Source organism: Cylas formicarius, unplaced genomic scaffold (assembly GCF_029955315.1).
Source record: "Cylas formicarius isolate icCylForm1 unplaced genomic scaffold, icCylForm1.1 PGA_scaffold_6__28_contigs__length_40554024, whole genome shotgun sequence".
In the NCBI taxonomy this organism is placed as follows: domain Eukaryota; kingdom Metazoa; phylum Arthropoda; class Insecta; order Coleoptera; family Brentidae; genus Cylas; species Cylas formicarius.
In genome coordinates, this window is record NW_026844347.1 from 36,714,316 (window position 1) to 36,727,984 (window position 13,669).

At 36.4% G+C, this 13,669-nt stretch overlaps 1 protein-coding gene across 2 annotated transcripts in view; it reads left to right on the plus strand.

Annotated features, from left to right (window-relative positions):
• LOC132703304 (casein kinase I-like) overlaps positions 1 to 13,669 on the plus strand; it is a 34,069-nt gene that overhangs the window by 11,450 nt on the left and 8,950 nt on the right. The window contains exons 3-6 of one of the 2 annotated variants that reach the window (XM_060672475.1): positions 1,093 to 1,419; positions 3,807 to 3,999; positions 7,539 to 7,785; positions 10,460 to 10,512. In XM_060672475.1, the coding sequence (XP_060528458.1) occupies positions 1,093 to 1,419; positions 3,807 to 3,999; positions 7,539 to 7,785; positions 10,460 to 10,509 (817 nt within the window). In that variant the 3' untranslated portion in view covers positions 10,510 to 10,512. The remainder of the gene's footprint in view (positions 1 to 1,092; positions 1,420 to 3,806; positions 4,000 to 7,538; positions 7,786 to 10,459; positions 10,513 to 13,669) is intronic. The other variant, XM_060672476.1, reaches the window with a different exon arrangement.

Genomic DNA, 13,669 nt, shown 5'->3' on the forward strand with positions numbered 1-13,669 from the left:
AACTTTACGGTGGTTCCACACTGACGCAAAGACACTTGTCGGAGCTTGTTTCGCCCGGCCTTGATCCGCTATTTTATACGACCACCGGGCACCAGAAAAAAAAATTCAACCCTTAAAAATTTGCCGCGTCGTCGTTCTTTTTTTTTTTTTCGGCCGAATTGAAAAACGCAATTTGCCCTTAATTTAAATCTCACGTCACTTTACCACGTCAGTTTCCTTTCCAACGAATCCGAGCCACTTCGGACATTACCGGGATTTTACCGCACGGGTTTGGGAGCAATCGGATGTTTTCGGAGATATTTCCAACGCTTTGAATTTTGACAATTCTGACGGTCATGTCAGTGAATGTATTCGTGTTGTTTTACGAAAATGTACCCAAAAACTAACGGTCGTAGAAAAAGTAAAGTATGCAGCACGTTCGGTAAACTTTTTAAGTCACTCGCTCCGCTCGTGTCAAATAAACTCGTGAGTCAAATGCCGTTTAACGCACTTGTTGCATAATATACTATTTCCTACTCAAATTGTCCCGAATCCAACAAGCAGATGTACAAAATCAGTATTTATTGACAGAAGTGCTCCTATTTGATTAGTGTAAAATTGTGTATGTACGTACTTCAGTATTCACTTGCCTCCCTCAGGAGGCAGGTGACCTACAAATGAAGTGCCCCAAAATTTTGAATAGTTAACTTGAAAACCTGATAATGCTCAAAGATTTCCAGTAATGCCTTCAGACTGCCCAAAAATATCCTGCAGATTTATCGTTTAAGTTCATCCTGTTGCAGCTCAACTGATTCTGACAATGTCACCGACTGTTAGTATTCTCTGGCAACAGCAATTCCTAGCTCGGCGTTGCCAATTATATTCGCATTTCAAAGACTGATTTTGCGTTCTTATGAAAATTAGTCATTTTTTTCCGAAGAATTATGGCAATGTGACAACTTAGTTTGTTGGCGGTGACGCATGCGCATAACATCCATAGCCTTCTCTACGAAAATATCATAGCCACCTGCGGCGCATCAGGGCCACTATATTATCTCATAGCCATATGGGTAAATTGTTCTCTGACCTAATTTTGCATTTTTCCGTTTTCAGATACTTCGGACAGGAAAGGGAACACAACGTCCTCGTTATGGATCTGCTGGGCCCTTCGCTCGAGGATCTCTTTAACTTTTGCTCGCGACGTTTCACAATCAAAACCGTACTGATGCTGGCCGACCAGATGATCTGCCGCATAGAGTTCGTTCACACCAAGTCGTTCATACACCGCGATATTAAACCGGACAATTTTTTAATGGGCATCGGTCGCCACTGCAACAAAGTGTTTCTAATCGACTTCGGATTGGCGAAAAAGTTCCGGGATCTGCGCAACCGCCAGCACATTATGTACAGGGAAGACAAAAATCTTACCGGCACCGCCAGGTCAGTATGCTATGCGATACGGACGCCCACTGCGGTGATTTGAACGTTGCAAAGATTGTCGCTGTGTCTTTCTCTATCTCGCCCCCTCCTTACATCATCCTATTTTATTTTTAATAATAATAATGCTTTATTTATTTGGCATAAAGCTATAACAGAAAACAATCGTATTTACATTTTAAATATGCGTAGCAAAATTTAAGTGAGTATAAAAGTGCACGGAACAAAAGTATGTAACAACAGAACAATGATAAGAGAATAAAATTTCAGACAATACATAAGTTTTAAGTAATCTTTTAAAAGCATTTAAATTATCACACTCCGTAATATTTTTTCGCAGCCTATTAAACTCCAACAAACCCTTATTTAAAATGGTATTCAACATATATGTGTAGTTTTACTTTATTATTTTTATTTTATTTTATTATTGAAAAAAAAACACACAAACAAACAGTAAATCGTGTTTTGAATTAACTATTCCTTATGATCGGTATGTATAGGTACTTATAATGTTATAGTATATTATACAACAAGTTTGATAAAAGCCATTTTAGTCACGAGTTTGATTTAGCACGAGCGGAGTTCACCGAAGCGAGTGTTCAATAAATCTAAATAAATAAATAAAGTCGTAATAAAGCTGTAAATTGAGCATACAACAAAAAAAAGAGACAAATACCGATATCTAGTTACATTTCCATAAAATACGTTTTTTAAAATGAAGTTTCAAAGCGCAAGGAGAGATATTCCGTGCTTGGCTCAACTGAGGATATCGATTATGCCATCTCAATAGTAGGAAAAGTATGGATTAATATTGGAATTCTTTCTAATACGTCGACCCAAGACTTCCCAAAGAGATTCTCAGTGCTGTTCGGATCTGGCGATCGGGATGGCTAATCGTCATCGCAATTTTCAGTTTTGCCAAACATGTTCAATGGGATTAAATATACAGTGGTAAAATTGTACGCCCTAGATTTTTTGCATAATTATCACAGACGTATTCCTTTTGTAGGTTCAATCTTTGTAGAACCTCAATTAATTGCTTTTTGGTGTAATCCTCGTGGAAATAAATGTCGTTATTATACATGTAGTTTTAGATTGTTGCTTTTGTGTCACATGAGGAAAGGGTTTTAGTCAATTGTCTACTGTGTTAACTTGCATTGTCCATTACAATGACGCTATTAGGAGGAATGTTTGGAACTAGTTTGTTTTTAAACCAACTTTCAAATAAATCAGCGGTGGTGTCTTCATGGTAATCCAGAGAAGAATCTTTAATATTTTTCGCAGACCGAAAAAGTCCATTTGGAATCCAACCATCTTGAGAGCCAGCATGCAAAATAGTTATTCTTTTACCTCTTTTTGATGGCGCGTTTGTTTTACACTTATCAGTTGAGTCAAGCCGACCCTTTTGCCGGGGTATCATAAGTGTCGAACCAGGTTTCATCCAAGTAAATAATTGGCCTTTGTTGTTCTCTGTAAATCCTAATTTTTTCTAGATATTCTGGTGGCCATTTCCGAATTCTAAAAGATTCCATTAAAACTTGCCATTTGTCAATTTTTTTAAATCTAAAACCCACGTGTTGAATACACTTCCATAAGGTAGTTCTGACACATTTAACACCGGTTTCATCTTTTTCAAGCCTCCTAATAATAATCCCATTCAAAAGCAATTGCTTATATCTATGAACAGACCATATCCAAAGTTTTACTAGAATCTAATAAGACTATAGTAGACATTTCCGCATTATCTGACGCTGCTGATAGGGTGTCTTCCAAAACTTTGAGCAAAGCTGCCAGTAGTTTAGGTAACAGGTAAGAGAGTCCCGTAAATCCTCCTCTTCGAACCAAGAAACTTGGCAATAGTTATCAAAATGAACACGGTTAGGAATCTCACGTGTAGAATATAAAATATTTATTAATAAGTTCAGATGTTTCCGTTGGTTTTTCAATTCTCTTTAGATTTTTTTTGTACAGGCGAATTGAAAAGATTTCCAGTTTCCCGTACGCTTATATTTCGAGAAAAGATGACTGAAATAAGTTTATCGATCTGTTGCATGCTATACTTTAATTTCTTAATAAAAACCAGTTATATACTGATCAGGCGTAACCGCTTCGGTATTTTAGTCGCGGGTCTGAGAACGATCGGATGATTTCGGTAGATTTTAGCGATGGAATTTTGGCCGATGCTGGTGTTTCGGTTAGAAAGTCTCACTAGCCGTTATCAAGTGAAAACTCGCACTTGAAACAACAACAAACTTGAAACGTTTTTAGACAATGGAGGTTCGAAACACCAGTGTTGACCAGAATCGATCCTTGTCTACGTTCATCAGTCATTTCGCCAAACTAATGGTCCCACGTAATGGACGATAATATAGCTTCTCACAATTTGCTAGATACGCTTCGATAAACGCGCACCTGGGCATCGAGCAGTCGCGCCGCGACGACATGGAGTCCCTCGGCTACGTCATGATGTACTTCAACCGGGGCTGTCTGCCATGGCAGGGCCTCAAGGCAGCCACGAAGAAACAAAAATACGAGAAAATCAGCGAGAAGAAGATGTCCACCCCGGTCGAGGTTCTCTGTAAAGTGAGTATGAATACGGAAAAATTCATCTTTGAAACATACGTAATCTACATTTGTCAAAACGTAGATTTCATATGAAACAACAGGTGGCATGTTTCGTCTAAAATGGCCTGCAAAAATGGGAAATATAGACCTCAATTCTTAGATTTCCATATCCACACACATGAACAACAACATGAATTGTATAGCGTAACAGTTTACTGATAGCGACATCTATTGAAAAAGCGGGAAAAGGAAAATCATTTACATATAGCGAGAGTATTAAAAGCGATCAAAATTCACGTTCATCTATTTAAATATTTCGCAATTATCAAAGCGCCGACGATCGTACGATTATAGTGACGTAATAGCAGAAAACTGGAAACTTCTGGATTCCTCCTGCGTCGGTTTTCGCTGAGTCGAAATTGCCGACGTTGCGCCAATCATCCTGCCGGCTTCTTCAGAGCTTGACCGAAACTGGCTCGTATTTCACTCTGTACCTGCTTATATATTGTTTGAGGGGGGCGCTAATAAGGGGTACAAACACCGTCTCGGATGACTGATTCGAATGAAAAATATCATCGACATAGCGCTTCCATAATTTTGGTTTTAGATGAAAGATGTCGAGAGCTTTCTTCTCAAAGGCTAAATATATTCGCGATGACTGGTGGTAATGGAGAACTCGTAGCTGTTCCCGACGTTTGTTCAAAAATTTAACCGTTATAAGAAGAATATTGGGTTGTTCGGAAAGTCATTTCGTTTTTTTGGGGAACATGAAAGACAGTTTTCATATAATGAATAAATATTTTATTAAATTATATATTGGCCATTCTGGTCCAACACCTTTTGCCATCTTTCTGGCAGTAACATAATTCCCCTCTCATAAAAGTTTTGGTCCTTGCTGGCAAAAAACTGGTTCAGGTGGTTTTTAACATCGTCATTTGAGGTAAATGTTTTGCCATCCAAAAAATTTTGCAGGGACCGGAACAAATAGTAGTCGGAAGGTGCCAGATCTGGACAATATGATGGATGTTGCAGTACGTTCCATTCAAGCTGTAAAAGTTTTTGGCGAGTGACCAAACTTGTGTGAGGTCTCGCATTATCCTGGTGGAACACTACACCCTTCCTGTTGATTAATTCGGGCCTCTTCTCTTTAAGTGAATCATTCAATTTGTCCAGTTGATGACAATAGACTTCTGAATTAATCGTTGTATTGTCCGGCAAAAGCTCAAAAAAAACGATTCCTTTGACATCCCATCAAACGGAGAACATCACCTTTTTTTGGTGAATGTTGGCTTTTGACACGCTTTGAGTCGGTTCATCTTTTCTGCTCCATGACCTCTTGCGTTTAACATTGTTGTATACAACCCATTTTTCGTCCCCAGTAATAATCCGCTTCAAAAATGGATCATTTTCTTGACGTTTGAGGAGCGAATCACACACGTCAACGCGACGACCCAAATTTCGCTCCGTAAGGACATGGGGCACCCACACATCGAGCTTCGAGGTTAAGCCTATGCCTTTCAAATGGCCATAAACAGTCGAATTCGACAAATTTAATCTCTCACCGATCTCTCGTGTGGTTATTCGCCGATATGCATCAACTAATGCCTTTATCGCATCTTTGTCAGCTTCGACCGGCCTTCCAGACCGTGGTGCATCTTCGACATCAAAATTGCCGGATCGAAATTTTGCAAACCAGTTCTGGCACTGGCGTACTGTTAACACGCCTTCTCCATACACATCCGTCAATTTTTTTCTCGCTTGGACAGCATTTTTACCTTTTCTGAAGTAAAAAAGTAAAATATGACGAAAATGCTGCTTATTGCTCTCCATATTTAAAAGGGCACCAACAAAAAACTACTGCGTAGAATTAATATAACTTTTTCACACACAAGCCTTGCAATATCAGCTCACAAGACATATAATGGTTATGCGGCTTAAGTGTGAAGTTAGTTTCGAAAAAACGTAATTAAGTCCTCTGACGGGAAAAAACGAAATGACTTTCCGAACAACCTTATATGTTCCCGACAAGCATTTTTCAATTAAGGTGAGAAGGTTTGGTTCCAAACTCTCGGATTTTAAATATATCTGAAATGATGTCGAGAGTTCGAGGAATACGAACTTTGGTAAAGAGGGATTATACTTTGAAACTAACTGGAATATCTTGTGTATCTAATGTAATGGTTTTTATTTGTTCAAAGAATTAAGTACGAAACTGTCTGTTTTCCCTGTAAAAGGTTTTAATACGGAAGCTAGATATTTTGCTAGAGAATATGTTGGAGAACCAATGGTGCTGACAATAGGTTGAAGGGGCAATCCTGGTTTGTGAATCTTTAGCAGTTCGTAGGGACGAGGAATTTTAGAGTCGTAAGGGTTAACAGATTTTTTCACGGAGTCTGATAGAAAAGAAGCCTTAATAACAGATTTAAGGTTGCGATCCATAGAAGGCGTAAGATCTTTTTTAAGTTGACGACATGATCCGTCTGTAAGAATATCTTGAATCTTTTCCGGTGTCCATGACTACCGTAGCATTTCCATTATCTGTTTTTAGGATTACGATGTCTGTATTGGATTTTAGAGATTTTAGGGCGATGCGTTCAGGCTTTGAAATATTGGATTTAGCAAGTTTTGGTTTTTTAAGGATTTTTGCGGTTTCAAATCGAATTTCATTAGCTGTTTGAGATGGCAATTTGTTTAGGATAATACGTGGGGATAATACGTGGCGCAAGGACGAAGGTGGAAACCTTTGAAAGAACTAATTTTTCAGTTTGCGAAAGTTGGTGCGATGATACATTTATTACAGTGTTTGGTAGTTTAGAAGAGTTTGATGGTTTTCCTAGTGTTGACGTTAGTTTTAGGTATGATGAATTCTTTCTCGAAGTAAAGCCAAACGAGATTTTCGAAGAATTTTATAAGCGGATGAGGTTGTGACGTGATGGTATAGTCAATTATCACAAATGACAAACAAAACATCAAATTGGTCCTGTGGAGTAATGTAAAAATTTCCACCGGCGGGCGCGCGAGTCTCAACGTGTTAATTAAAAAAAAAAAAAGTTACTGATTAGTAACTGTTTTTCTATCCATTAAAAAATGTGAAGTTATAAGATTCTCGAAAGCTCTGGCTTTAGGCTAAATCCACGGAAGCGGCCCATTGTATCCCTGGTATTACGCAATGGATTAAAAATGTACAAATAATCAGAATTTATAATTATAATAACCACAAAAAAATTTTTTGGTTAATTTTTGAGACCACAGGGGGGCGGCCTTGCCCCACCCTCCCATACGCAATATTGATGTTTTTAAAATGGGTGACCAAAGTGTTTAAGGTCAAGCAGAACCATACCGGCGATAAAGAGTCTCGACTTTACCAGCGTTGTTGTTATTGATCAGGATGTTGGTCCTTCAGGTATTCGTGAGTGTTGAAGTTGAATTGCAAAATGTTGTTGATTTTTATTAGTATTCCGTGTTAAGTGAGTGAATAACAACATTTGGATTATGGTGTTGGGCCGGATTGTTTTTTCATTATCATTTTTTGACTATTATTTTTCACTTGTCCGAAGGGATATCCGGCCGAGTTCTCGATGTACCTGAACTACTGCCGCGGCCTACGCTTCGACGAGCCACCCGATTACATGTACCTACGGCAGCTGTTCCGTATCCTGTTCCGCACCCTCAGCCATCGGTACGACTGGACGTTCGACTGGACACTACTGAAACAAAAGTCGGGGGAGGCGGGGGCGGCCGCGGTGACGGGCGCCGGTACGCCGCAGCAACCGCAGACGTCGCAGACGATAGCCCAACTGCCAGGTCAGACTTAAAAGCCGTTTTGTACGAAGTTTTTTGTTTTTTGCCCGCGAGAAGGGATAACTGTTTACGTGAACGTAGGTAGAGTTGCAAACCGTCATAAGTAGATGGCGCGGGCGTCGCACATTGGAACGAGACCATGGGTTGGAGTAAAATGTGTAACAATATGGCAGTTGCAAATGACAAACCTCTCTTAAAAACAGATTATTAGAAAACGAAAATGCGTTTTTTTTTTTCGCTTTTACTGAGGATTTGAGTGTTTTTGTTGCCCCAGGGGCCGCAGGTTAATATAACCCTTTCCATCATTACAGCTCACACCTAATAAACTTAGTCACCTTATTGTAAACATTTAAATATATATTTGTTAGTTACTCAATGGCACTAAGCACCTAACACGACTTCTAAATATTAACAATTAGATATAATGAATATGTGAATACGTGGAAAATATGTTCATTTATTATTATAAATTACATCAACTGTGGCCAATATGAGGACCTAATAGGATCTTATAGAAACAATGATGGCTATATATTTTCATTTAACAAACTGGAAAATAGACATACAAATATTTACATGTGAATTTACTACCCAGAATTCCCTTCATTTTTAGGTACACTTAAAAAGCTACTAAGGATATTTGGGTAATATGTTTTAGTGTACAAAAATTGCAGAAAATATAAGCAATTAAGCTACAAGTTGAGTTTTTACTAGAACAAGCATGAGAAATGCCCCTTGACAATTGCTGTCCATAGCAAGTGCTTCTTAAACATTTTTTACTTCGATCTTTCATGTGCGATATATCTCAAAGGTATTTCAATGGAGGTGGAACCTATGGCTTTTAAAAAAATATCCTTCCTTCTCAAAAAAAATTACAAAGTTTGCCAGAGGGCTTTTGAACAATCTTGCATAGGTTTAAAAGTGATATTGCTGAACTCGCTTTAACTTGTTTAGACTTGTTCAATGAAATCAGAATTAATTTTGCAAATTGTACCGAGATGTTAATGAATTAATGTTTTTGCTGTATTTTTGTTTATATAAAGTAGTCGTTGTCGAATTAATTAATATTAAGGTTGGATATCACCCGTCAACAAATAGTATTTTAAAAATTTAGATGAGCTTATAGTCAGCTAATAATCTTTAGTATTTCGATTGTGCATGTTTTTCTTACCCTATAATACATAAATCCACGGAAGTTTTACAATCCTGTCAAATTTTGTGGTTTTAAAAAATGGTCAAAGAAATATCGTCCAATGTCCAACAGAATCTCTGTTTCGTTCCACTGTGCGTCATACCTCACAAACTCCGCCACAATAATTTCTTCTCTCAAGCTTATTTATGCACAACTCTTGTCAGAATGATAATCTTTATCCACAAAAAGTTGTTGCGATTTAAACGAATGCAAAGTAGGGTGAGCCCTTTCAACTTTTACTACGAAGTTGGACGTAGATTTTCGTTTTGTCCGATAAACATGAAATTTGAAGTAAAGGCATATACAGGGTAGCCAACTTTTTATACGGCACGAAATGTGGCCAAAACACAAAAGTTTACTGTTGGAATCGCGAAGTCTTATTATGGTTATTATATAGGTTGTCTCAAAAGTGCTAACCAAAAAAACTTGTTATAAGTATCGGTAAGGTTTTTTAAATACTTGGAATTCTTTCAAAACGTTGTATGCCAACGATATGTGCAGTATAATCGATCGTTATTTTTAATATATCGTCAATAAATGTTTTATATTGGAAACTGCTTTGATCCTTATCTATATATTACGAAGCGATACATATTAGTGGATGACGCATGACAATGGGTGCACAATTGTTTTAATTTTCATGATTTTCTATGATCACAATAAGTGTGTGTCTCGAAAAAAAAAAAAGCTTTTTTCAAATGGCCTTACATTTCACAAAAACAGTTCTTGGAGACTTGGAAGTGTGAAATTCGTCAAAAATGCTTTACTCTTTTTGGAACAAACAAAGTATAAACAATTAAAAAAAATGTTTACATGGTAGGCAGGGTAAGGAACAAAAAAAATCAAATATATTAAAAGAGGATAATTTGGGATAGCCAAATTTTGTTCTATTTATTATCCAAAGATAGAACAACGACACAAAATAACAAAAAAGGTGGAATTTTTACCAAATTTTCCATTTACTGTATCACATTATATTTTGTCTATCTATCTAAATAAATACAGAATTGAAATTTCTTAGTCTTACAAGTTGATGCTTAACTTTTTTTAAGATACTACTGTGGATCCGCAAACAGGGTGAATTTTCGATATTTGAAAACGTTGTTCCCGATATTGTCCTAACCAGATTTCGCATTTTTAGTTTTTTTATAATTTTTTTTTATTTTTGGTGATTTTAAAACTTAACTTAAACCATAAAACTTGGCATTTAAAATAAGAAAGTTAGATACTTATGAGGTAACCTGTATAATAGCAATTGCATCGTACACGGCATATTCAACCACTTTTGTATTAAAAAATTTTCGGTAAGTAAACTGCTGCCCTGTATAATAATGTCTGTGAACAAACATGGCTTCTCGTTGAAAGACAGCTTCCCTTGTTCCAAACCGATAACATAAGAAAAACGCGAATCCGCCAATGCCAAAATATTCTGTTAGCGCCAAGTATCGAATTTGAGAGGCAACTTGAAAAAACGATTGTTTTCAGCGGGCAGCAACAAAAAAGACGAGGACAGAAAACAACCAGAGTTATCTTAAAAGGTAGCTAGACAAACCGCAGCTTTAGTTCAGTCATCGCTTTATCATCGTTTCGATTTAATATTATAAATAATAAAACTTATTATTTATAATAATCACCTTAATAATTATGTGATTAAAGTCTGTGGGTCGGGACGCGGCGGGGCGGAGTTTTTTGGTTTTTCGCTCGTTTTATGATGTTTCAAGTCATGTTTAAAAAAAATTAAATTTTCGAATTTTCCACACTTTTTTAAAAAAAAACTTTCTTTTGTTGGTCGACATTCGATGTTCATTTTTTCAAACGGTGGTGCAAAGCGTCGTCCTTAGTCAGTGTCTCATTGTTGTCGTTTTGTGTAATATTTCGATTTTTCAACGAATAAATATAATATAATTAATAAATTTGTGAAGAAAAGAATTTTTTATAACGTTTGATCTCACTTTGGGAGTTAGGGAGAACTTTTAAAATTGCTGAAAACTGTATATATTTTTTAACCTTTTAAAAAATGAAAGATGGCGGAAAAAATAAAAGAAACTTTCATTGCAATCCTATTGGTAAATCTCTTAGATGAATCGAACTTGCTGACTCGGAAGAAGACGCAAGAGAAATCCAAAAAATTTTGTAAATAAGAGAGAACAATAAAATATTACGGAAGCGTTACTATTAAAATCAAATGTGATGACATTTTTTTTATTTGAGATAAAAAAATGTATTTTATAAAAAAGATCTAGGGTGGCTGCTCTCACTTTTTAAGGCGTTTCTTATTACTGCTTTATTTATCATTGCCCAGTTGCTTTGAATACAATATAATTAAATAAATAAATAAATAATAATCAAATATTTATAATATATAACAGTTTTTATACACTAATGCAGAAGTGGCAGATCGTAACGCAAATAAAAGCATAAATGAATGCATTACTATCAATAGATTGTATTTTTAAAGAGGGTCTTTATTCAAATGTTTAGAAGTAATAGGAAAATGTTAGTACAAAATACATCTGTTTGACAGCACTGAAGAAACTATAAAAGAAAATAGCGAGAATTATTCGTTTTTAGCCATATACATACTTTTACAAAAAACTTACAAAACGTACTTCCTAAAAAAAATAAATATGATTTTAGAGTAAATTTAAACTTGATCTTGCCTAGACACTAGGCTAAGGTAGCAAAGCCCGAAGGTGCTATCAGTTAAACTGTATTATAAATTTAAAACATATAATAAAAAACATAAAATAAAAAAAAACATCTTTCATTGCATTGAAAGTTTTTCGTTAATTTTAGTTAACAGGATAGAAAGTGTATTTTAATAATACTTTAATAGCTCATTGTTCTATTTTCATTTTTAAGATAAAAAATAATAAACTTATGTTTCCTCCATATATGTAGCCCTTTATTTTAAACACTAAGAAAAACTGTTGGAAACTTTTTTCTTAAAGTAACTCCTTAAATATTAATATTTTTTGTTAAACAGTCTGTATATTGTTGTTAGCTCATGCGAAAAATCGGAAATGCCGGCCAAAATTGCCCGGTGCACACCGCTGAAATCGTGCTCTCGAAAAGTTCCGCCCCTGCTGCTACTGCTACCGCTACTAACTAACCACAATTAACAGCGTCATCGTCATAGAGTTGCGCGCGGCGCCGACAACGCGACGTAACACCTACATCATAAGGCTGCGTAACGCGAAAATATGAGTCATCACATTAAGGGACCGATATATCTGGTAGCATAACCTTCCTAATATCAAACGTAGACGAAAGAATCGAAATGTACGTACATTTCAAATGCTTTATATTATTTTGCTGTTTAAACATGCGGAATAGGCAAAAATGGTATGGTATATAGAAATTCATATTATACAGGTGTGGTGCGTAGGTATTTAAAAAAATAAATAAGAAAGACGATTTGTGGCTAAACGGTAACATTTATCGACTTAAAACAAGAATAACAATATTTGAGGATTTGTGATTCTTTTCTTCTTTTTGAAGGCGTATCGCCTGTTTAATTCCGGTTTCCTCCTCGTCTAAGCAACTCTTGCGAGGTTGACCGCCAACTATCTCGCCAACGTTTAGGTGGTCGTCCAGTAGGTCTTCTGCCATGTAGTACGTTGTTGCGAATTATTATGGCCATTCTGTCGGGGCCCATTCTACTGACATGCTGGTTCCATTCTCTTCTTCTCTGCCTTATCCATCTGACAACGTCATTTGTTTGGCACTTTTCTCTTATGTCTACATTTCTCTGTCTGTCCCCCAATGTGTATCCAGTTATCATTCTTATGGTCTTCATTTCAGTAGTTCGTAGGATTCTCTTTGTTACACTGATGTTTCAGATCTGGTTTCCGCACCATATGTCATCACTGGTCGTACGCATGTTTTGTATATTCTTGACTTACATTCTGCACTCAAATGTTTGTTTTTCCATATGGGATATTTAAGATGTCCCGATATTGCGGCAGCTTTAGTGGCTTGTTTCCTTACTTCTTCTTCCAGGAATCCAGAGCTTGTAATTTTGCATCCCAGGTATTCGAGTGACATTATCTGATCAATAGTTTTGTTTTTTATTACCAATTTGCACCGTAGAGGCTCCTTTGCAATGGTCATGCATTTGGTCTTATTTGTGGAAATTTGCATGTTAAGTTTTTCTGCCTGTCTGTTAAAAGCTTGTAGCATTCTTTGGAGGTCGTCATCTCACTCTGCAATAAGTACTGCGTCATCGGCATAGCATAATATGTTTACTTTATGTATTCCCATTCGATATCCTAATCCAGTGTTCTTAACGGTTTTTATTAATTGGTCCATGATTGCGTTGAATAGCAGAGGGCTGAGACTGTCGCCCTGGCGAATACCAGTTGTAGTTCGGAGATGCTGCGTTAAGGTAAAGTTTGTTCTTATTTGGGTTGTTGTGTTTGTGTTTAAGTCCTTGATAAGTTCTGCGAGTTCTAAATTTGTCAATTCGAAATAAAGACTATTAAAAAGTAACGGACCAAATCCCAAGAACCACACCTGTAAAAAAATATATACTTTAAAAAGGTCCAAAGAAAACCACCAAAAAAAATATATATATAATATATAATAATTTTAATAATTGTAAGATAATAATCTTGTTGCATTGTATGTTAATGACCACCCTAGGATAATCCCATTCAAAAGCAATTGGTCACTTTCTTATATCTATAAACAGAC